The sequence below is a fragment of the Candoia aspera genome, chromosome 6 (genome assembly GCF_035149785.1).
Source record: "Candoia aspera isolate rCanAsp1 chromosome 6, rCanAsp1.hap2, whole genome shotgun sequence".
In the NCBI taxonomy this organism is placed as follows: domain Eukaryota; kingdom Metazoa; phylum Chordata; class Lepidosauria; order Squamata; family Boidae; genus Candoia; species Candoia aspera.
In genome coordinates this window covers 15,861,575-15,884,404 of record NC_086158.1, presented here as the reverse complement: position 1 = coordinate 15,884,404, position 22,830 = coordinate 15,861,575, and the positions used below count along the sequence as shown (strand labels likewise).

The window sequence follows — 22,830 nt, the reverse complement described above, 5'->3', positions numbered from 1 at the left end:
AGTTTGAGTTCATTATGTGACACACAAAACTGTCCTCTACCTCATGTGATTCAAAACAAGACAGAACAAAACAAGAGAGATATTTTGTACAGTTTTAGTAAAAAAAAATACATTTAGTTGTTCACTTAGTTTACAAATTTTGAATTCTATTTATTAAAATATGACATATTGTGCTCTTTGCTTATACCTCAATTGTATTTTGTGCAGTTTTCCATTTTTCATGCATTGTAAATATCCTGTATAGTTTGTGATCCACATTCAAATAAACAATTCAAATGTCAAAAACTTCATCTTTTTTTATCCTTTGTACAGATAGTCTTGTGAATTGAAGGTTTGTTCCAGTTGTTTCTCAATGCTAGTTTTGTACATTGACAATGTACCATTCACTGTAGTCTTTATAATGGCATAAATCAGACCTCTATGGCCATCCAATTTAAAAAGGGTTGCTTCCCATTGTATTTACCTCTGTTGAAAAAAAAATCAAGAGTTTTGCTATAAGAGGTTTTGTTATTTCAATCCATCCCCTGACTCGCATCATTTTGTTTGCAAAGCCAGGAGAATAAAATTTGGTCAAGGCAATGACAATTCTGCCCATAATTCTGAACATGCCTGCATCCCTCATCACGTCATTTTTTAAAAATTTTGAATATATAGTCCTGAATAGAAGACAAGAATGCAGTCTCCTCACTCCAGGCAGTTGCAAACTGTTAAGGCAGAGGGCTGCTTTGCCATTTATCACCAGACTTTGATGATAACGAAAGCATATGGTTACCCTGGCTACGTTATATTAGCTCCTGTTGGACCAAAGTGTGCTAAAAAATAACTTTACAACCAATCCTCGCATTAAGATCATTGCAGTGTCCTGCAGTCACGTGATCGCCATTCATGTAGTTTGCAACCAGCACACATTTTTACTTGTGACAAGCAGAGTGAATACCGTACAGTATGGAAGGCAGAACTAAAACTGTAAATCGTGGTCATGTGATTTTCCACTTAGCAATTGCATTACTTTGCTTAACAACTGAAGGGGAAGTAAGGTCATAAACCCAGTTGCAGTCGTGTGATTTTCTGCTGTCACCGGTCCCAATTGTGGTTGCTAAATGAGGACTACAAAATTCCCTTCTCACCCATATGGGTAGTATGTGTCTTCCTCAACCTCAGGTCCTCTACCAGAGGCCTGGGAGTGTGAGGGTTCTGTGCAGTATCTTGGCTGTTCCTAGCACTGCACTCTTCTGGACAGAGAGCTGGGATGTTCCTGGGATCTGTTGGAGCCTCTCTTCCAGTTTGGGGGTCATAGCCCTGAGTGCCCCTACCACCACTGGGACCACTTTGGCCTTCACTTTCCACATCCTAGTTCCTCCTTCAGGCCCTGGTACCTGGCCTCCAGCTTCTCATACTCCCTCTTCCTGATGTTGCTGTCACTTGGCACTGCTATATCTATGACCACCGCTGTCTTCTGGTCCTTGTCTCTAACCACAATGTCTGGTTGATTGGCCAGTACCTGTCTGTCTGTTTGGATCTGGAAGTCCCACAGGATTTTAGCACAGAAGGTTGTGGAGAATGACAGGGCTGAGGACTACACACACACACATATACACTATGTATGTATGTGTGTGTGCTTGTTTATGTATATATATATCAGCCTTGGGGCATTCCAGATGTATGGACTTCAGCTAGCACAATTCTTAGCAGTGGCCATATGATCGGGGGATTCTGGGAACTAAATACACAGTGATGTGTGCCCAGATTGGGGAAGGCTGGTATAAGCAAATGAGTGCCGCTCAATGGCTGTTCCTGCTCACATAAGTAAAGGAATCCTGCCAGGTGAAGGATCTGCTCTGCTTATCCTGTTTGGCAACTTCGCCTTTTCTCTTGAAAGGGATTTTTGAACATTTCAACCCCCCCAAAGCCAAGGAAGATGGAAAAAGCAGCAAGTGAGAATCATGTTTTGCTGAGAGATTCTATTCTGTTCTTGCATGGGAGGAATAGGGATTAGGATTGGGAACACAGATAGGAGCTTTCTGGAACCAAGTTTCTTAGTTATCAAAAGACACCCTGGAGCTATCATGAAGGTATCATGAAGCTGCCTTATCTTTCTTTCCATAACAGAGGACTTTCTTTTTGATGTGGTAGGAGAAAAATATTGGAAAAAAAAAACTTTCTGTGCGTAAAAGATGTGTAAATAAAAGACAGTGAAATATAGACTGCTTTTCCTATCTCCTCCTGTGCCCTGGGTTAAAGTCTGTGAAGGAGGCAGGAGGATCGCATTTGAGAGCAGTCACAGAGGGAAAGGAGGAAAAAAATGATAAAATACTGGTTCCGCATATTGGTCTTTGTTGTCATTTTTATTTTCCTGTGTGAGACTGCAACACTTGTACAAGAGATAGGTAAAACTGTAAATGTAGGGGTGGCTTCACCTGCTTCCTCTATCAGAAATATTGCTGATTGCTGGATTCCTAACAAAAGTACATACAGCATTGCTAATTTAAGTCCATTACTTGCATGTGTAGGTGAACTGTCTTCGATCAAATGCAGGACTTTTGATCTCTCCAAATCTCTCCAAGTGCTCTCCCAATGCAGCCATTCACATGTTTAACTGTAAGTCATTTTGTGGTGCCAAAAGGTCAAGGGAATCTATGTGCAGCAACCCGCTATGCAACAAGCTTGCTTTAGAAATCAGTTCCAGAAGCTGGAGTACAATGCTAAGAATTTCCACCAGTGGTCGCTACAGGCATGTTTTATTCGTGGAAGGAAAAATTCTAACTTGAAGAATACAAAGTGTGCTTTCCACTCTTTCAACAAGATTGATTTTTCATTGCTGATGTTAGTGAACAAGCCTTTCAGTTTTGGAATAAAATCTCTCCTAAATAGTAAAATAGAATGCATTTTTAATTGTTTATTCCACGGTTACGAATAGACCTTAAATCTGTCCCCCCCACCCCATGGGGATACCCTTAGGATTGTTACAGTAGTGTCAAACTACTGTGAGTGTCAAACCTGAGATTAATCTCTGTTGTACATTTACATAAAAGTCAGTTTACCAAAATGCATAATCCCTAGTCTGCTCCCATCACCAAAATATCCCATCTATAAAATTAGCAATCTGAGTTCTGAATGGAGTTGTAGAAATGAATAAAGTAATGTGTCAAGTGGTGTTTCTCAACCTTGGCAACTTTCAGATGTGTGGACTTCAACTGCTGGCTGGGGAATTCTGGGAGTTGAAGTCCACACATCTGAAAGTTGCCAAGGTTGAGAAACACTGGTGTAGAGGCTTAAGGCATGTGGCTTGCCACAACCTTTCCAAATGAGATAAATCAGCCTGTGGGGTGCTGTAGGAGTTACTCTGGATGCCTGAAGCTTCTTTCAAGCCAAAAGCATCCATTTTCTCCTTAAAATCACCCCAACTTCACCCAAGACAGAAAAGAGACTGAAAATTCCAGCCAACACACCCTGCTCTCTATTCCGAAGGGTGCAAATATGACCCAGAGGATCTGTATTTTCCCCACCTGACATTTGCTGCCTCAGTTTTCTCTTTCAAAAGCATGGTGGTGTGTCTGCACGTTGTGCAACAGGACTTCGAAGAACAGTCGTAGCACTAAGCTGGCCTTTCGTGTTGTCTCTTCTTTTGAAACGGAGCACTGCCTGTAGTTCGTGTTTCGCAAAAGCCTTTCTCAATGAATTTTCTAACTTAGGATCAGGCCTTGTTTCGGCTTGAACCTAAATGGATGCTTTCTCCCATTTGTCTTTCTGTTGTTCTGCCAGCGAGCTCACTTTTCCCACTGTGTAAATTGCAGGAAGTTTAAACAAAGGGGGTGGGGGTGGGGAAAGCCAAGCACAGAAGAACAAAACTTGGCACATTTTGAGCCACCCCCCCCCCATCTGTGTGGGAGCAGACTCCTCCCAGGGGCCGTTCGAACAGATGCCAGGCATCTCTGTCCCAGCTGATCTGATTTCAATTCCTTTAGCTGGCCACTCAGAGTCAGACCCTTGCCTTCTTGCTCACCAGTTTTCACTGTTCAGCCACCTTAGGAGAAGCATGGTTGCCACTTGTTTACATCTCACTGGATTTGTGGCTAGCTTTGTTGGCTGGATTGGCTTGATCGTGGCCACTTCCACAAATGACTGGGTTGTGACTTGTGGATACACCATCACCACCTGCCGGAAGATGGATGAGTTGGGGTCCAAGGGACTGTGGGCAGACTGCGTCATGGCAACAGGGCTGTATCACTGCAAGCCACTGGTGGACATCCTCATCTTACCAGGTATGGATTATCCAGCAACTCTCAAGGACAGCTCCATCAAGCCAAGGCAGCTCCGAATTGAACCCTGCAGCTTCACACTGGTTTATTATATTTTTAGACAGCAATCCTTAGGGGCAATTGAGAGGGTTTGGTAGAATCACTGAAAAACTGCCCAGACTTTGTTCCAGAGATCTTACAGGCTGTGTTTCAACATCTTGGAAAGTTACAAAAGATTAGAACAGATGAAGAAGTAATATGTGGGCAAATGTAGTTATGTATGTTAATATTAATAATAACAGCAATGAATTGAGGGTTAAGCCTTTTTTAGACAAGGTGCATTTTGCAACTATATTTGAATGAACAGAGGGAGAGCGAGCTAAATTGGTGCAGGAATTTATGAAGTGAGGATACCGGTAGAACCCTTAATCACTGCGGCAGAAAATAATCTCCTCTTCCTATTATTATTATTATTATTATTATCATAATACACATGCTCAGAGTACACTATCCTAATTTCTGGCAAATGGAAACATTCAAAAGTTGGCAGAACAAAAATCAGGATAATAATAATTAATAATAATCCATTAAATTTATATGATGCCCAACTCCCAATGACTCTGGGTAGTTGGGATGGGATTATCTTGTTGCAGACCCCTGTCCCTGACTTTGCAGCCCAGTCCTTAGCTCATAGGAATTAGCCCTGAAGTTTGTGTGACCCTGAATATTTCACATCTTGGAGTCTCAGTTTAACCATCGGTAAGATGGGACTCTTAGAAGCTTTGGCATCTGTCTTAAAATGGGTCAGGCTTTGGGGCTCCCTGGGTAAGTCCTGTTGATAGTATTGGGCAGGTCTTTTCTAGGCTGGAATAAAATCTAGTCGACCATCTGGTCTGCATCACTGAGCTCTTCCTTGTTGGATGGGTAGCTTCAGTGATTTTGTGCAGGAGTGGAGGCAATGAAAATATTTTCCAAATAGTATGGAGCAAAATAAAAAGCTACACAAACAATAACAGCTGAATTTTGTTATTCCAGCATGGGAAGTTCGTGCTATCAGATCCTGGGAGGGTCTGTTTTAGAATCATCATGTCAAAAATAAATATTTTTTTTTAAAAAAGTGTTCCTTTTATGTCTATCCGTGATTTTACAAGAGTCACTTTCTCTAGGAAGGATGGTTTTTTAATAGTAAAAAATTAAATCCAGGGTTAGGATAATAATTAGCATTATTATTAATAAATAGTATTTATTTATCAGCCAATCATTATCCATCAATAATTAATAATGAGCTAGTAATGATCAGTACATTAATGAACATTACTTAATGATTATTGAAGATTTAATTTGTATTAGTAAAAGCAACTGGGATATGCAACAAGATTCTGCAGTGTGGCTTCTTCCCATTCAGGCTTCCAGCTAACTAATCTAATTATTATCTTAATTATTAACCAAGCTAATTATTATTCTAACCCTGGATTTAATTTTTTATTATTAAAAAAGCCATCCTTCCTGGAGAAAGTGACTCTTCGTGTCTTCTTCCATTCCCCTTCCCACCCAGTTTGCATTCTCCAGCTCAAGCAGGGAGCTCCCACAAGCATTGAGCATGTTTGATCTCCACCTGTTTGTTTAAGACGTTCCTCCTCTTTTCCAGATTTTAGGATTTTTACCTTATAGTTTATTTTGATGCACAAACACACACACATACACACACATAACATTTAAGAACTGAAAATGTGAAATTGGGAGGATTGATCACCTTTTGTGCATATTGCATAAAACAACGCTTAAGTCAAAGTTCATTTTTTTAAAAATGATGCAACAAATTAGAAGCATGAAAGATTTTATGTAGTCACAATCCTGTAAGTTCATCTCCTAAATATTTATTTATTTATTTGATTTCTATAGCCACCCATCTCAGCAAGTGATTCTGGGCAGCTTACAACAATGAAACTATAAAACAATTAAAACAATTACAATTAAGCAGTTAAAATATAAAATAAATACAAAATAAATATACATGGCTGCCAAGTAAGCAATGTATGGATGTTAATATAACCAAGAAACGGGACCATCCACATGCTCGAAGCCCCAGGCCCGGGCACAAAGCCAGGTCTTCATGGCCTTACAAAAGGCCAACAGGGTCGGGGACATCCTAATTTCTGGAGGGAGGATGTTCCAAAGGGCAGGCGCTATATCCCTTATATTACATGTACATTTGTTATGTATAATAATATATTTATATTTATTATCCCTCAACTGCAGGCCAGTGCCTTAAGTAATTGCTTGAGGCCAGCCAGTGAGCTCATGACTGATGGGAGATTCTAACTAGGGGCTTGATCTCACACTTCCAGCCAGTATGATATAATTTTTTAAAAGTTCAGTATATAGGTCTTATTTCATTTTTAACACTATGAGTATCAGTTTGATTGGCAAGAATTTCAGGACTGATGGAAATTGCTTTTTGTATGTTGCTTAATGAACTTATGGAACTCCCTGACACATGATAGAGATGACCACTAAGTCAGAGGGCTTCAGGGAGGACAGGTTTATTAATGGCCAGTTTATATGTAACCTCCTGATTCAGAGATACTATAATGCATCTGAATACCAGCTGATGAAGGGCGATAGATAGATAGCACTAATGCTGGAGGGTTTTCAAGAAGCTCCAATTGACAGCTATAACATAGGATGCAGGAACATATAGTCTGATCCAGAAAAGCTGATGTTATGGTCTCCTTTTCTTATGTCCATGACTGGCATAATCTAACAGCAGCTGAGACCTGGTGATCAGTCTGCAACTATCTATGAATTCAAGCATTACATGAGAACTGAAGTAGGGAAATGCCCCTTTCAGGTACTATATTTATTACTCAATTTTCTGCGTATTTTGCAGTAATATCAATAAATGAGTTCCAATTCCCATACAGCTGAAATTCTAAGAACCCCAGGGAACTGAGAGTCAGTGTTAGTGTAGACGGACTGTGAATTTTATTCAGTTTTGTCCCTATGTAGATATTTCTAGGCTGAGATGTTTTAAATGCTAAGTTGACATCTAATGTTTAGCACCAGATTTCAACTAGTGGATTTCAAGGTTGGAATACAAATACATTGATTAAAATTTTAAAGTCCCCAGTAAAATAGATTTGCAAGCTGGAATTCTGCCCATCTCTAGCTACGTGACATCACTTCTTATGAGCAGCCAGCTTAAACCCAAGCTATAGGTTATTCCTCTGTGGAAGACCCTCTACAGTCTCAGAGTGTTTAACTTACTGCTCAGTTCTACACCAGCTCCTGTTTGCATCTGGTAAATATAGGTTTCATATGTCTAATTGTCCAGTTTGTTGATCTCCAGCTTTCCCCAAACTGGAGCTATTCTGATGTGCAAGATTGTAAGCCTCATTATCTTCAAACCTCCACTGTTTATTAATTATTCAGTATTATTCTTCATCCAGGAACTCAAAGGGGACCATGTAGTTCTTTTCGTCCCCTAGACCTTATTCTTACATCAACCTTGTGGGGTAGGCTAGGGTAAGAGGCTGTGACTGGCCTGAAGTCTATACCCAAATGCAGATTTAAATCTAGATCTCCCCATTCTAGCTCCAGAACAGACCCAATATTTTATCTAAATCTGATGTCACTAAGAAATTGCAATCAAAATCTTTCGTCCCCTCCTAGTACTGGAGATGATTTGCTCACGTTTTCTGTAATTGTAATTCCTCTATTGTTCAGCAGGCAGGTAAACTGTCCATATTCTGCAAGTGACAGGAACGAGGTAGTGGGAAGAAGACAAAACCCATCCCCAAAGTTGTTTGAGATGGCCTCTTTGTTGCCCTCATCCCCCATATTCTAAAAGATTTCCTTTGGGAAGAATCCTATAATTTATTATTTTTAGAACTCAGTTTAATGTTCGTGAGCCCAAAGAAGTCCTGGGCATTTTTGCCTCACTTATGGCCACATGTTTTAGCTTTGGAGATTACTATGTTGAGCTGATTAGTTTCAACCTGTTTGTCAGCCTTATTCCCAGGAAGGAATATATAAGAAAGTTTGACTCTTTCCATCTCTCCCTTTCAGAGGGTACCTGGCATGCATACAGGCTCCCATATAGAGCATCTTACATATATCCACTGTAACTTTGTGGCTGGGGTGGACATCTCTGGATTATGAGGTCAGCCTTTTCTTGGTGGCCCCAAGATCTCAAAACTCAACATCGGGAAGAAAGTTGTGAAAATGGCTGATGCCGCTTTCTGGAAAGTTTGAAATAAAGTAATAAGCAAGTGTGTTTGCCAACATCATCAGCAGTGGAAAAAAACCCCAATCAGTTCAAAACTGTTGATCCTGCTTCCTCCTGTGTTGTCATCTGTGCAGGCTTTGGAAGAGAAGGAGTGTCTTTTCCTCTCTGGAAAAATGTTGCCCACCCCTGCTTTAGAGGTCCCGCTGAGAGGAAGTGCAGGTGGACACTTCTTGGTCATGCAAATGGATTGTTCCCTTTGGGAAAGGCATTTGTTTAGTTTGCAAGTGTTTAGGACCCTTCTGTTATTCTAAAGCAGAAATATTCTGTTGAAAATTTTAGGCTTGCAGGATCTGAAGTCTTTTTCTCCCACAGGGTATGTCCAGGCATGCCGGGCCCTGATGATTGCGGCCACAGTTTTGGGACTTCCAGCTGTTTTCCTTTTGGTGACTGTTTTGCCTTGCATTCGGATGGGCCACGAACCTGGGGTGGCCAAGTACCGGCGTTCTCAACTGGGAGGAATCCTACTAATTCTCTTGGGTAAGGTATCCCATGTTTCAATTCACTTCCTTGGATGCTAATCAAACTCTACCCTAGCAAGTCTTCCATTGAGGGATCCACAAAGCTGTACTTGTGTAATGGTATGTGAGACAGTCCTTGAGAGATGGGGTGAAGAGATGCTGCCTAGGGAACAGTCAGATAAGAGAGGGCATAGCCCGCAGCTAAATAATGGGAAGAGAAAGAGGCTCAGAAGGGACCCTCCCTGGCTTCCCAGGCTGTAAAGGAGACAGGAGGTTTGTACTTTCAGACTTGCAAGATTGATGTCAGCCTTCCCAGGTAGACCAGACAGGAAACATGACCAGATGAGCTAATTCTACTTTATTGTAGGCTACATTAACAGAATCTTGCAAGGCTGAAAGTACAGATCTTCCACTGTCTCCTTTACAGCCTGAGAAACTAGGGCAGGTCTCTTATGAGCTGCTTTCTCCATTTATTATGCAGCTGTGGGCTATGCCCTCTCTTATCTGACCATTCCTTAGGTAGCATTTCTTTGCCCTGTCTCTCAAGGTCTTTCTCAGATACCATTACAGCTTGACTGCCAGGATCACAGTTATCATCATGCTATCCTGGGAGAGAGGAAAGGCTTCCCTAAGAGCCAGCTTCTCAGTGAAGGCTGCATTCATACAACATGCTAAATTAATCTGTTTTGAACATTTATACAATACACCAAACCATACGTTAACCAACTGGCCTTGATCTGCCTAACACGTTCTAACCCTCAACAAATCTAACCAATGTTAACATGAATTGAACTTAAGATGTTGCGTGAGTGCATCTGCTAGGTCCTTCCCTGAGCTGGTGAAACATGATGCAAGAGCCCATCCATTATATGGTAGACATTTCTTTGGAACACTGGAAAAATGGCCAAGGATGAGGGAAAATGTAGCCCAGAACAGCTGAAGGTCACCAGGGTGGGGAAGCTTGCACCAGGGGCTGGTTGATTCACACGATGGCCAAATTGGAAGCAGCTACCAAATTGAGAGTGGCTGCCATTTCTCAGGGAAACCAAAGATGTCAGCTGCAGACCTTGTTAATACAAAATTCTGAAGAAGATTGTCCCTATGTGTCTTCCTCCCCTTACTTCTGGGCTGCTATGCTCATGTTGGTCTGGAGCTCTTCTCATTTAATGTATTTTCTTCTGATCAGTATGGAAGACCCAGTCAGTGTCATCCTGACAACAATGGCCAATACAATCATAATTAGCACCTGTGTATTCTTGAGTCTTGCCCATCTCACAACAAGAGGCCTTGGTGTCTTGTTTTCATCAGTTTGTTTAGCTGAGGAGGAGGAGGAGGAGGATGGGATGGCCAAGAGGAGAGTAGTCTCTTTGTGCTGCCTTGCCCTGAAGTTGACTCTCTCCTTCTGGCAGCTAGCACTGACATCATGCTTATTATAATGGATGCCCAGTTTCCACCATACTGGAGAAGACTTGTCCAGCTGCAGTAGAGACTTCCAAGTTCTCTGCAATTTGCAAAATATAGACCCAAAAATCCAACTATTCCAATAGGCTAAACAACCAAAGACTTACAGAGATGGACAGCAAGGATGGAGAGGTTATGGACTTCCAGATGTAGCCAGGCTACAACTCCAAACATTCCTTACCATTAGTTATCCTGACTGGGACTACTAGGGATTGTAGTTAAGAAGCTTATCTTGGAAAGCTACACAGAACTGAAGGCAATTAATACATGAGTGCTACTAACCAACAGTCTAGACTAGCCTGGAAAGTTGAAAAAACATCCTAGAAAAAGGCAGTGGCAAACCATTTCTGTATCATTGCAAGGAAACTACACAGATGAGTCTATGAAGAGATGAGTAGCTGAGCTTGCCTCCAGGAAGCCTTTATACTCTGGATGGCTGCAGATTTCCCAGCTCTTTTCTAGTGCATTGGCCATTTGGTTGGGCATTCTGTGAGCTGCAGATGCAGCACATCTGGAGGAAGCTAACTTAGAAAAAACTGCTTTAGAGATCCTCCATAACTTTTCTTACTTGTAATTCCTATCTCCTTAGATCTGAAAGTGGGATTCTGCTCAGCTTCTCACAGATGTGGTAATTGCAGATGTATGGGATTCTCCTTCTCCTTCTCCTTCCACTCACCCCTCTTTTTGTGGTGACATCCATCCATACAGTGGCTATGATATGTGTCGTCCCTTTTTATTTCTCATCACCAGGCTAAAACTTGCCTTTGTTTCAAGACGTTTTAACATTTTAAATGAGTATTTAAAACTTTCGGTAGATATTTATCCTTCTCCTCCTTCATGTTACAGTCTCCCTTATAATATGTACACTTTACTCTTTCTCCAAGGAATCCGCCTACCCCCATGTTAGTCTCAGCACCCTGCAATGTAGGTTTGGCTGAGAAAGAAAGACTCACCTAAGGGGATTTGAAGTTAGGTCTCTTGAATCTTGGCCCAGGTCTGGCATGCTGACCAGGATTCTACATTGACTGACTTACTCCTGTATGATTGCCAAGAGTTTTAACAGTTTTTTATAATTTTACTTAGATCATATTGCCAGCCAGTGTGGTTTAGTGGTTAAAGTGTTGGACTGGCACTGGGAAAACCACATTCAAATCCATACAAGCTCCCTAGGAGACTTTGGGCCAATCATTCTCTCTCTGCTCAACCTACCTCACCATACTGTTGTTGTGGGGAAAAAATGGAAGCCACTATATATATCACCTTGAGCTCCTGGCCAAAGGCAGGATATAAATCTAACAAATAAATCATGACATGTTCCTCCTAGTTATGTCTCCATTAACTATGGCAGAATTAAGGCAGCACTGCAACTACTCTGATGCTTGATGAAAGAATATGTGGAATATACCAGCCTTCCCTCTCAATTGATGCCATTCTCTTCAATATTAATTCCCATAATTTCTGTCAAGACTAACAGGAATTGAAATCCAACACATCTTGAAAACTACATGTCTATATAGTTTTCTTGGCAATAATACCCAACAACTGTTAAAAGCTTGCAGGAAAATAGTATGCTCAGCACTTCCAACTGATTTAATGTCAGCTGCCCACCAAAGTGAAAGGCCAAGGGCCTTTCCCTCCTGCCAAGCATTATTAAATGCCTCCTGTGACCTTATTTGTTCAGTAAATCCAATAGCAAATTTAACACATTGGCCTAATACACACATCATGCTAAGCCATTATATAGTTTGCTTCCTCTTGGCTTAGCATATTATATGACTCTACTCATTATGATTGTTATATGCAAACTAGGCCACTATGGCTTGTTCAATAAGCCATTTAAAAAAAAAAAAAAAAGACATCCTGACTTAACGTCCTGAGTGAATGCAAGTATCGAATGAGGTTAGAATTGAGTTGCAGTCAGTTCTCTTTTAGCAATTTCTCTAGCATCTTTGATTGTACTTTTGCCTTTGGTAAAGAGACTATGTTTAAAGTGGAAAGATCCTAATTAACAGAGGGGTAGTAACTTTGCAGCTTAGCAGCAGCCCTTCACAACAGTGTTTTCAGACTGGCAGAAATGAGGATGATTACAATTTGGCTTCAGATCTAATGTCCTCATTTAGTTATGTTGCTCATAGATTATGGGACACAGAAAACTACAGTCCTTTTGATTAATTTCAGAACTTTCCTGCCCTTCTCAAACATATATTTTTTTTAAAATAATTGACTGAAGGCCATTTGTCTGATTACTCATCTTTCCTTTAAAGAACAACCATCTCTTTTCAGCTCCCCTTCCTCAAAATGGATGAAAATTGCACTCCAGTGAGATCATTTAGGGTTTGAAGGCATTTGTTTTCATATCAGAGAAACTGTCATGAGTACTGATGGCGAGCAGGAGGGGGCCTCTGTCCAGGGGGGAAAACGCATGTGTAGTACTGAGCAGTTGAGCAGCCATTCAAAGAGACCCACCTTAACTCTTGGGGTTTGTCTGGGTTTTCCCACGCTTCTTCAGTTTGTTAGGATTTTCTGTCTAATGTAGCAGTAATGAACACTAGAGACCTACTCCTCGTCTCAGCGTGGTTCCTGACTGTTAGGACATCATGTCCTAACAGTCAGGAACCACACTAAGCTTTATGTGGAAGCTGCCAAACTAGGGACCGTTCCTATTTAGGAAGTTGTGAATGAGGGGAGCCCAGAGGTGGCCCAACACATTTTGCACCTAAGCCGAGCACCAAAGGAAGGCTTATCCTCACTCCAACACCCATCCTAAGTCCGAACGATGAATAACCAAACCAAGCAATTATTTTTCCATGTGAGGCAGAAAGCCATAAACATCTCCCTTGTCATGAGTACTGATGGCGAGCAGGAGGGGGCCTCTGTCCAGGGGGGAAAACGCATGCGTAGTACTGAGGACTTAAGCAGCCATTCAAAGAGACACAGATCAGACCCGCCGTAGCCTTTGGGGTTTATCTGTCTGGGTTTTTCCCAGGCTTCTTCAGTTTGTTAGGATTTTCTGTCTAATGTAGCAGTAATAAACACTAGAGACCTATTCCTCATCTCAGCGTGATTCCTGGCTGTTAGGACATGAACTGTCTGAACTTTGTGCTTTATCCAGCCCTGCTTGGAGAAAAACTTTCAAATGTGGTTTTGCTGGCATGCAAGCTGGCATGCAACACTTTCAGAATTTGCTAGAAAAATACACTTTGCTCAGAAGTCTGATCCAGTCCCATGGAAAGATGAAGGCTTTTTAGACTTCTCTTTATATCTGCTAATACTTAAATAAACTATCTTCCCTTGTAATCACCCCTCTAGAAGCCTGTCATAAAGATTGTTCTGCAAACTTACAAAGCAACACAAATACATGTTGCCAAGTGCATAGACTCTGTATGGGGGGTGGGATAGAAAATCATTTGTTCTTGAAGAGGGAAGGGGAAGCACTAAGGCAACAGAATGGGAAAGTTAGAAGCAGGGAGAATGAGTGTTCATTGGCTGGTATTTTCTGTGCTCTGCTATTGGCCAGTCCAAGCTGCACAATGATTGGTTGAAGATGTTCTCAGCAAGCTCCAAACTCAGAGCCATAATAACTGTGCCATGCTGTTGATTGGCAGACAGGAGAGAGTGGAGGGATTGTTTGAAAGGTCCCCTGTGCAAGCACCGAGCCATGTCTGACCCTTTGGGGGGGATGCCACTTTTGCGATGTTTCCTTGGCAGACTATAGCGGGGTGCTTTGCCATTGCCTTCCCCAGTCACCGCCTTCCCCAGCAAGCTGGGTACTCATTTTACCGACTTCAGAAGGATGGAGGGCTGAGTCAACCCTAGCTGGCTACCTGAGAGAGAATCCAGCTTCCGCTGGGATTGAACTTGGGTTGTGGGGAGAGTTTTGGTTGCAATACTGCTGCCTACCACTCTGCACCACACAAGGCTCTGGAGGGATTGTAGCTTGGTTTAAAACAACCCGCCAGTTGGAAAGCTAGTGATGTGGCAGAATGCGTTACAGTATTTTCTGTTTGCTCCATTACTCTGAAGCCTCCATGGCTGCTCTCATTTCCCAGTCTGGGAAAAACCCATGGGGAGTTCCCTTGTAACATCTTCTTAAAAAAAAAAAGATTTAATTGAAATATGGGAAGCCAGAGTGGCTCCCAAGTGCTGCAGAGATAGTTGTCCAATGAAGATATAGGACATTCCCATGCATCTCTTGGCTACTTGCAACCAAGTCTGTACAAGAATACACTCTGCCCATGAGAATTTCACCAAAATGTTTAATTCTTTGAAAGAAATGTCAAAAGCAACATCTTTTTTATCAGATGGAATGACAACTGGGCTCAGATAGCTTAAAATGGCACAAAATGTACAAGTCTTGAGTTAGCATAAAATAGAAATAAAATGGTACAAGTAGAGTGTTAAATTTACAATAAATGATACATAAGGAGGGGCAAAGTTAGCCATCACTTTCCAAATACTAGAATCCATAAAGCAGATGTGTATTCCTGAAAACAAAGGAATGCCCCTGAATTATCCTAGCCTACAACTTTTATTTTACCACCAGAGGTGGGATTTCCCCCAGTCTTGCTTCTCCAGGTAACTGGTCCTGACTAATCCCTGACTCCCTTAGATATGCAACCTTTAATCAAAGCTTTAGGAGTACTTCCTCTTACCTCCGGTTGACTCCCTGGAGATTTCTGAGTCATAGTTCTCTCACCTCCAGTCCAAAGACACTCAGCTCAGCTCTTACTACAGGTCCCAGGCAATCCACTCAACCAACCTGGAGTCTCTGCCACCTCTCCTCCTAAGTAGGCATTATTGTCTGTTCCCGGAAGCTTTTCTTGGCTCCAAGTCAACCCCTCCTTTACCTCTACTGGCAGAGAAGTTCAGCTTTGCTCCTACCCTGGTTCCTCCTGCCTGTGTGTTGCTTAACTCTGCTTTTCCTGGAAATCAGTTCACCAAACCATGTGGCTATTTCCAGTCTCCATCTTGTTCAGCTTCTTTCAGGAATCCCTCTCTCTCTCCCCCACATGCTTGGTCTTTTTGCTGGCCAAGTTAGGGCAGAGGAGAACGTGTTGGGAAAGTGTGAGCAAATCTCCTCCTCTCCCCCACATGAGGCTTAGATGTTGCAGGCAATATGTACTCACCTGTGTGGGTACTCGATTCTGGGATATTTGTATTAGTTGTCCAGCTGAATCTGGGGAGTGAAAGCTTTGTCATGTTTTGTCTGAGGAAATGGGGGCTTCCCGATTCACTACACTGATAATTCCTGAAAACGTAGCTAAAATCCAGCCTTAACCTTCTAAAATCCTATTCAAAAGTGCAGATGTGATCACAGCTGCAAATGTCTTTTTACTACTGCAGTGTTCACATCCCACAAACCTTGGCATGAAGATGCCCCACCAGCAGTTTTTAGAGGACAGGTCCTCATGACCTTGCCTTCAACTTATCTCCCCCAACCATGGAGGCAGATTAAAGCTGTATTTGGCTATTCCAGTTTTAAAGAAGTGTTTTTCCTCTTCTTGCACCGTAAGTCTTGCTGTATGAACTATCTATGATGTCTTGATGATGATGATGATAAGGGCCTTGGATCTGTCCAGCTTCAACTGGCCACTTTGGGCTGCTGCAGGCATATTCCTTCCTTCTGATCCAGTGTTTCTCAACCTCAGCAACTTTAAGCTGTGTGGACTTCAACTCCCAGAATTCCCCAGCCAGCAGTTGCTGAGGTTGAGAAACGCTGTGTCTGATCACTGGGCATTTCCTTCAAGGCTCTTTTGGCTTGGCTGCAGGAGAGACCTGATACTTGGCTCTGGCAATGCCTGACCAACACTCTGGAAAGGGCTTGAGCAAGCTTCTTTTATAACCAGGTTTAGCTCTTAGCCTGTTTTGTAAGAATGCTGCGTGTATTTGTAAATACGACTTTAGCAAATTATTAAAAGGGCATGAAACCTGTCTTATGTTTTCTTTTTTTAAAGACTAATGCTCCTGGTGATTTAAACCAGGAAAGAGAGCTATGTTCTGCCAGTGCTTTGTTGTTAGTTCTATTCCAGACAGTGTAGTTACAGCTTTTATGCTACTTCTTCAGAACTTCATTTGGCCATACTTTCTACTGCTTTTGTTACTTTGCATGTGTGAGTGTGTCCATGTCTGCGCGCCATTTTGCCCACCAGTATAATTCTGTCTATTCAATGGCTACTTCCAGAAAGCCAGTTTGGTGTAGTGGTTAAAGCACCAGGCTAGAAACCGGGAGACTGTGAGTTCTAGTCCCACCATGGGCATGAAGCCAGCTGGGTGACCTTGGGCCAGTCACTTTCTCTCAGCCCTAGGAAGGAGACAATGGCAAACTACTTCCAAAAACCTTGCCAAGAAAACTGCAGGGACTTGTCCAGGCAGTCGCCAGGAGTCAACACTGACTTGAATGATGGAGTTTTTAAAGGTTAATAAAAGAACTCCAAGCAGCTAACAGTGATCTTGCAGAGTAGAAGCGTGAACCAAAAAAGGGAACTTGCACATTAAGCTTAATTACGTTCAGAAATAAATTCAGTCTTTATACTGTAGTTAGATGAAGAAAAATAGAGATAGCTTACTTTTATTCAGTAGATCTGGATACAGGAAGATTCATAGTAGAAAGCACTTAATCATCACTGGTTCTTTGTAGACACTTTGTGTGTGGAATAGAAAGTCTGTGTGCAGGTGATATGGTAGGGGGAGGGCTGCATTCCTGCAGCAGCTCCTGCTTGCAGGTCTGCCAGAAGGGTAATGGAGTTTGTTAATCTCCAAGCCCAAGAAGGAGGAGGAATTGGGAATCAGGTGACCCATGTGACATCCCAGAAGCACAATAGAGATGCGTTTGCTAGAGAGGCCCCCTTTCTATGCTTGTGAGACAATGCTGAGTTGACCCCTGATAATTCCAACACTGAAGGCACCAAAAAAGAAGGCTACTTCTAGGTAATGTCATCATGGTCACTTGCTGCTGACATTACCATTATCATCCAGCACTTATGGGCTTATGATATATGGGAGTTGGAGTGAAATTGATAAAGGTTTTCTGCTTGTCTCCCCTTTTTGTCCAAGAGACAGGTCATAGGCACAGCCAAGAGGCACAGAGTGATTCAGATGCTGCAGCCATGCCCACTTGCTGACAATACTTCAATTCCCTTGTAGCACTTTTTGTTCATTCCCAAGAGAGAGGTGGTATTCATAGCAAGGGGAATGGACTGAAGGGAGAGAGCTCTCCTGATGCTCCTTGCAATCTCTTTGGCATGCTGGTAGCTATTTTTGAATGTGGGTCTAGTGATTTTTGGAAATGTGCTAAACCCATGTCTTCAAAATAGATTGGCTGACTGGCCACATGCAGAGCAGTGGGACATGGGATAAAGCAGAACAGATCTCCTGGAAAAACTCCCTTGAACATCATCCTGCATTCTACTGCATTTGGGCTATTTTTTGGACATGGGTTTAGTGATCTTCCAGAAGAGCAGAGTAGACCTATGTTTAAACAAACAGATCCACTGATCTGGACACCTTTTCAGAAATAACCTGCATGATAGTTCAGCAGTGCACGGCCACTCTGCACTAGCAGCTGGTCAGCTGGGCAACCAGAAATGTGGCTAAAATCTCTGCCCCAGACACACATTTGTAGTCACCTTATGACATATTAAAGATAGTGATTGATGGTTGTTTTTGCTGCCAACAAGTGATACTGGACAGGTGGTGGAAAACCATCAGTGGAATGCACCAATTGCTACACTTTAATTATCCCACATTAGAAGTAGAAGGAGAGTCCTAATCACCAAATTAGGAGTTGGCCATTGGGGCTGCCCAGTTTATATCCACATCTTTTCTGCCAATTCAAAGACTGTAAGAAGGCAAGTTAGCACAGCTGTGAGGAAGGGCCCTTTGTTAGCAGTTAATTAGTTAATTCATTCTTCTACAAGGAAATCTTTGAAGCCAGAATAGTGAGAGTTGAGCCATTCACATCAATTAAGCTGAAAGAACAATCATCCTCCATCCATCCAGCTTCTCTGGGCTGGTATTTCCTAGCTGTGCTTGTCTGTCCAAATGCATTGGCCAGATAGCACCAGAAACATCTGGGTGTCTGTGCAGGGTCATCTGGGGTAAAATGGCAGCATGACCAGCTGATCAAAGCTCACCCCCTTTGGGGATCCTGCACCAAGCAAGAGGGTAGATTAGATGATTCCTGAAGTCCCTTGTGGTTCTGTGGTTTTCTAGCAGGGACATTTCTTGCTTCCAGAAGCTGTTTTAAAATGCTGCCACCCCTGGGTATGGCAAAGAGAATCACCCACTGAAAATTCAGAGATTCAATTTCTGGGATCAAGTCCTAATGTTCCCATTTCAGCTCTTCCCTGAAACTATCCAAATCACACACCACTGTGGAATTAATGGGCAGGGCCGCAACTAGGGTCTGTGTCACCCAGGGCAAACATGGATTCCACATCCATTTTGGCGCCCCCCCCAGTGCTCATTTTGGCGCCCCCCCCCCAGCACAGTGCCCAGGGCACATGCCCCGCTTGCCCACCGCTAGTTGCGGCCCTGTTAATGGGATCCTGAAAAAGAAAAAAAGAAATTTCTTTTGAATTTCTCTTACTGGAGCGTTTAAACTGACTTGGCTCTTGGAGGCAGGAAAAAATGCTACTGCAAATGCGACTGCATGTTCTGTTACACTCTGAAGCTTCCCAGGTTGCCCACATTTTCCAATACAAAAAATGACCATGGAAAACTTTCTTCTTAATGATTTCTATTGGGATTTAATGGACACATGGAGAGAAAAGGATGCTGCAGACTCTTGAAGAGATAATTGTAAAATAAAAGTCAGATTGCACAATGAAATATTATTTCCTTCGGAGTAATCTTATTGATTTTGATGGGAAGGACTCTTGACTGAGCATGCTTAGAATATTTGTTTTATTTCAATGTCTAGTTCAGTGTTTCTCAACCTTAGCAACTTTAAGATGTGTGGATTTGAACTCCCAGAATTCCCCAGCCAGCATGGCTGCCTGGGGAATTCTGGGAGTTGAAGTCTGCATATCTTAAAGTTGCCAAGGTTGAGAGACATTGGTCTAGTTTATTGTTCAGGGATCTAATTCTTGCAAGGCCAAATTTTGTGACTGGAGGGAGGAGCTTATTATTCCCATTTCTTATACTAAAAAAAAGGACAGAAGAAAGATAAATATAATGAAAACAGTAGTGGAGAGATGGAAAAAATGATTTATGATGGAGTCCTCAGTAAAAATGGAAAGGGGTCTGTTTCAGGTTTGCCAAAGGGAAATATTTCTTCGAACAATATATAATGCATTCATACAATTCACCACCACAGGGCACCAGCGTTTGGTGTAGTTTAAGGGTTAAGAGCATGAGCTTTGAGTTAGCAATCCCACAGTCTACTTAGCCATGTTCGGCAATTTAAAAAAATGGTCACTCTAGGGTGCCCCAAGTGTCTTTTTCTGTTTTTGTACGATAGGCCAATGAGTGCAAGGTAATTATTAAGGGCTTGAGCATTTAGGAACTAGTACTCAACATTATCTGCTTGTTAGAGAACTCATTCAGAAAAATCAGTAAGGGGGCTTACACGGCAATCATGTTGTGATAAGCACTGTGGAAACAACTGCAGAATGTCCTGACCTTGAAATATAGGTGCAAATTTCAGATGCTTGTTAAATCTAGGATTTGTAACTTAATGTGGAAATCTAGACTGTGTGATGAGCTGCAGTGATTTTTTTTTTTAATGTTTCCTCAGCTCTGTGTGGTATTGTGGCTACCATTTGGTTCCCTGTGAGCGCTCACCGTGAAACCATGATCATGAGCTTTGGATATTCGCTTTACACCGGCTGGATTGGATCGGCTCTTTGCCTCTTTGGCGGATGCATCATCGTTTGTTGTTCGGGTGATGCTCAAACGTTCGGCGAGAACCGCTTCTACTATGCTTCTGGATCGAGTTCTCCTACTCACGCGAAGAGCGCCCACGTATAAGAGCCCCTGAGACTTCCCGGGCCTTGGTGAAACATTTCTGAAAGGGGTGGAAGGGTTTATGTTCAGGTTTTGGTCTTGCATCTACTTCCACCTTCCATCTTCCAAATTGCATCAGTTGTAGAAGATGGAAAGAAACAGCCTGGTGTTTGTAAAGCATAAACATCACACTTGTCTGAATAGAGATAGCAAATAAAGATCATGCTAGGTCAGGACACAGTCCCTGTTGGTCAGACTTTTTCACTCATAATTCTGTTGAAATATTAAGCCTCCCTTCTTCCGTCTGTCTGTCTGTCCCTCCCTTCCTCCCGCCATTCCACTAGGAACAGGATTAACAAATAAGTATCTGAATTGTCTGAAAATGATTTCACAGAATAAGTTACCCCTTCTTTTTCTCTCACTCAAGGCCATCTTTTCTGGCAGTGCTTACCAAGATAGGGGAAAGAAGGCCCTGTACTCCAACTGCAGCAATGTTTTCTTTCTAAAAAGATTAAGAAAGCAATTTGCTTTCTTAGTCTGAAAACAGAACAAGCACTATAAAGAAGTTGACCATTTCAGTAACAGTGTTTTTTGTCTACATGCATCAGCATGAAGGAAATAAAAGAGACACATATCTAATTGCAAGATAAATAACCGAAGAACTGTATATATTTCCTTACATATATGCAATGGGACGGATCCTAAATGTACTTTCTTCACTCTCCTCCCTGCCAACTTGTATTTTTTACTTTGTTTCAATTAACTTGTATTCTGACATAAACGATTGAACAATTATCTAAATTTTTTTACCGTAATCAGGTGCCAATTCAAGTCACGTCCAATGAATACTGATGAGGATGCCTTTTGTTCTGAAGTAAAATACTGTACAATATACTGAAACAAATGTTGAAATTAACTAGTTTATTTTCTTCTCATTTTGCCTGAGTTCTAACCCAGTCATTCTAGCAATTCAGAATGTTGTGTGCAATTTTTGTTGTGGTTGTGGCTTCTAATTGGGGACACAGGGGTCTTATTGGGGACACAGGGGTTGGGGGTCAAAAAAGTAAAGATGGCATCTGCAGCTGCAAAGTCCTGCCCTGTTTACATGGGCATGACATTGATGCACATGGAGTGGGGCTTTGACTGTGCAGAGATCCCTGATTGGGGAAATACATACCTTCCTCTGTAAAAACAAAAATTAATATGAGTGACATCTTTGTCTCTTTTGGGATGTTTAAAATTTGAATAAAATTCCTGTTTACCTAAAGTGTGGGGCTTTCATTTTGAGATGCTTTACAAAACTCTGGGGGCCTTGCTTCTTTGGCTTCTTGGAAAGCTCAGATTTTGGAGAATTGTGTCAAAACAAAATGATTACTGTAGACCAGTGTTCCTTAACCTTGGCAGCTTGAAGATATGTGGACTTCAACTCCCAGAATTCTGGGATGGCTGTGGTTTTTGTTGTGGTTGTGGCTTCTAATTGGGGACACAGGGGACACAGGCGTCTGGCTATGCTGGCTGTGGAATTCTGGGAATTGAAGTCCACACATGTTCAAGTTGCCAAGGTTGAGTAGCACTGCTGTAGACACATCACAAAACAAAATGCAGCTCTTCCTCATATCACAGGGGCAGGGGTGGGGGAATATCCTTCCAGATGCTGAATTTTCACCTAGCATAGAAAACCATTTTGTACTTTCCTGGGCTATCCTGCAGCTGGTTCAGGCATCACCAGCTACACCTATTTCTTAAGTAGTGAGAATTTAGGTCAATAATTGTGTTGAAGAGCTATAACTGTGTTGAAATTGGAATCCTGCAGTGTCCTGAAAGTGTTCCTCCACTGCAAAAGGGGCTTCTGTTTTATTTAATGAGCATCTTAATGTTCAGTGTTTTGTTTGAAAACTGTTGGCTTATGTCCCACAATAAAACTGCTGCAATAAACTAAGAAGGTTCCTTGTCTGGAAATAGAGACAGTGTTGATTATCTTCCCATGATGTGTCTACCCCCGGTTAGCTTAACCATGGTTTACTGACTAAATCCATTTTTTTAGGTTCTCACAACACATGAAACCTAAATTAATTATATAGGATGTGTTCTCAGAATATGGCTAGGTTAAAATATGGTTGGCTAATTAGTGGTTTGTTGTGCCAGCTGAATATAGCAGTTGAAACAGAAGTCTTACTTGGGGACTAGAACTGAGTGGGTACCAACATGGGAAAGGACAAAGTAGAAACATGTAAGGCTAGTCCTATTCCTTTGAGAGCTAGCCATATTTCCTGCCCAGTAGATGATGGTTGTACTCAGGTTCTCATGATCATGAGGGGCCAACTATGTGCATGACTTGTCCAGTGCAGGAAGGGGAGGAAATATAGGACCTTCTCATTATCCTGGAAAAAATGACTCATGTAAAAGAGACCCCCCTTCAGATCCAGCCAATAGATGGAAC

General features: G+C 42.0%; 1 protein-coding gene across 1 annotated transcript; it reads left to right on the top strand.

The window, feature by feature from the left end:
* Positions 1 to 3,950: 3,950 nt before the first annotated feature.
* On the top strand, positions 3,951 to 21,306 carry CLDN11 (claudin 11). Its single transcript, XM_063306451.1, has 3 exons — positions 3,951 to 4,262; positions 8,839 to 9,003; positions 20,182 to 21,306. Exons 1-3 carry the CDS (start codon positions 4,037 to 4,039, stop codon positions 20,412 to 20,414), a joined length of 624 nt encoding a protein of 207 aa, XP_063162521.1. The 5' UTR covers positions 3,951 to 4,036; the 3' UTR covers positions 20,415 to 21,306.
* Positions 21,307 to 22,830: the final 1,524 nt, after the last annotated feature.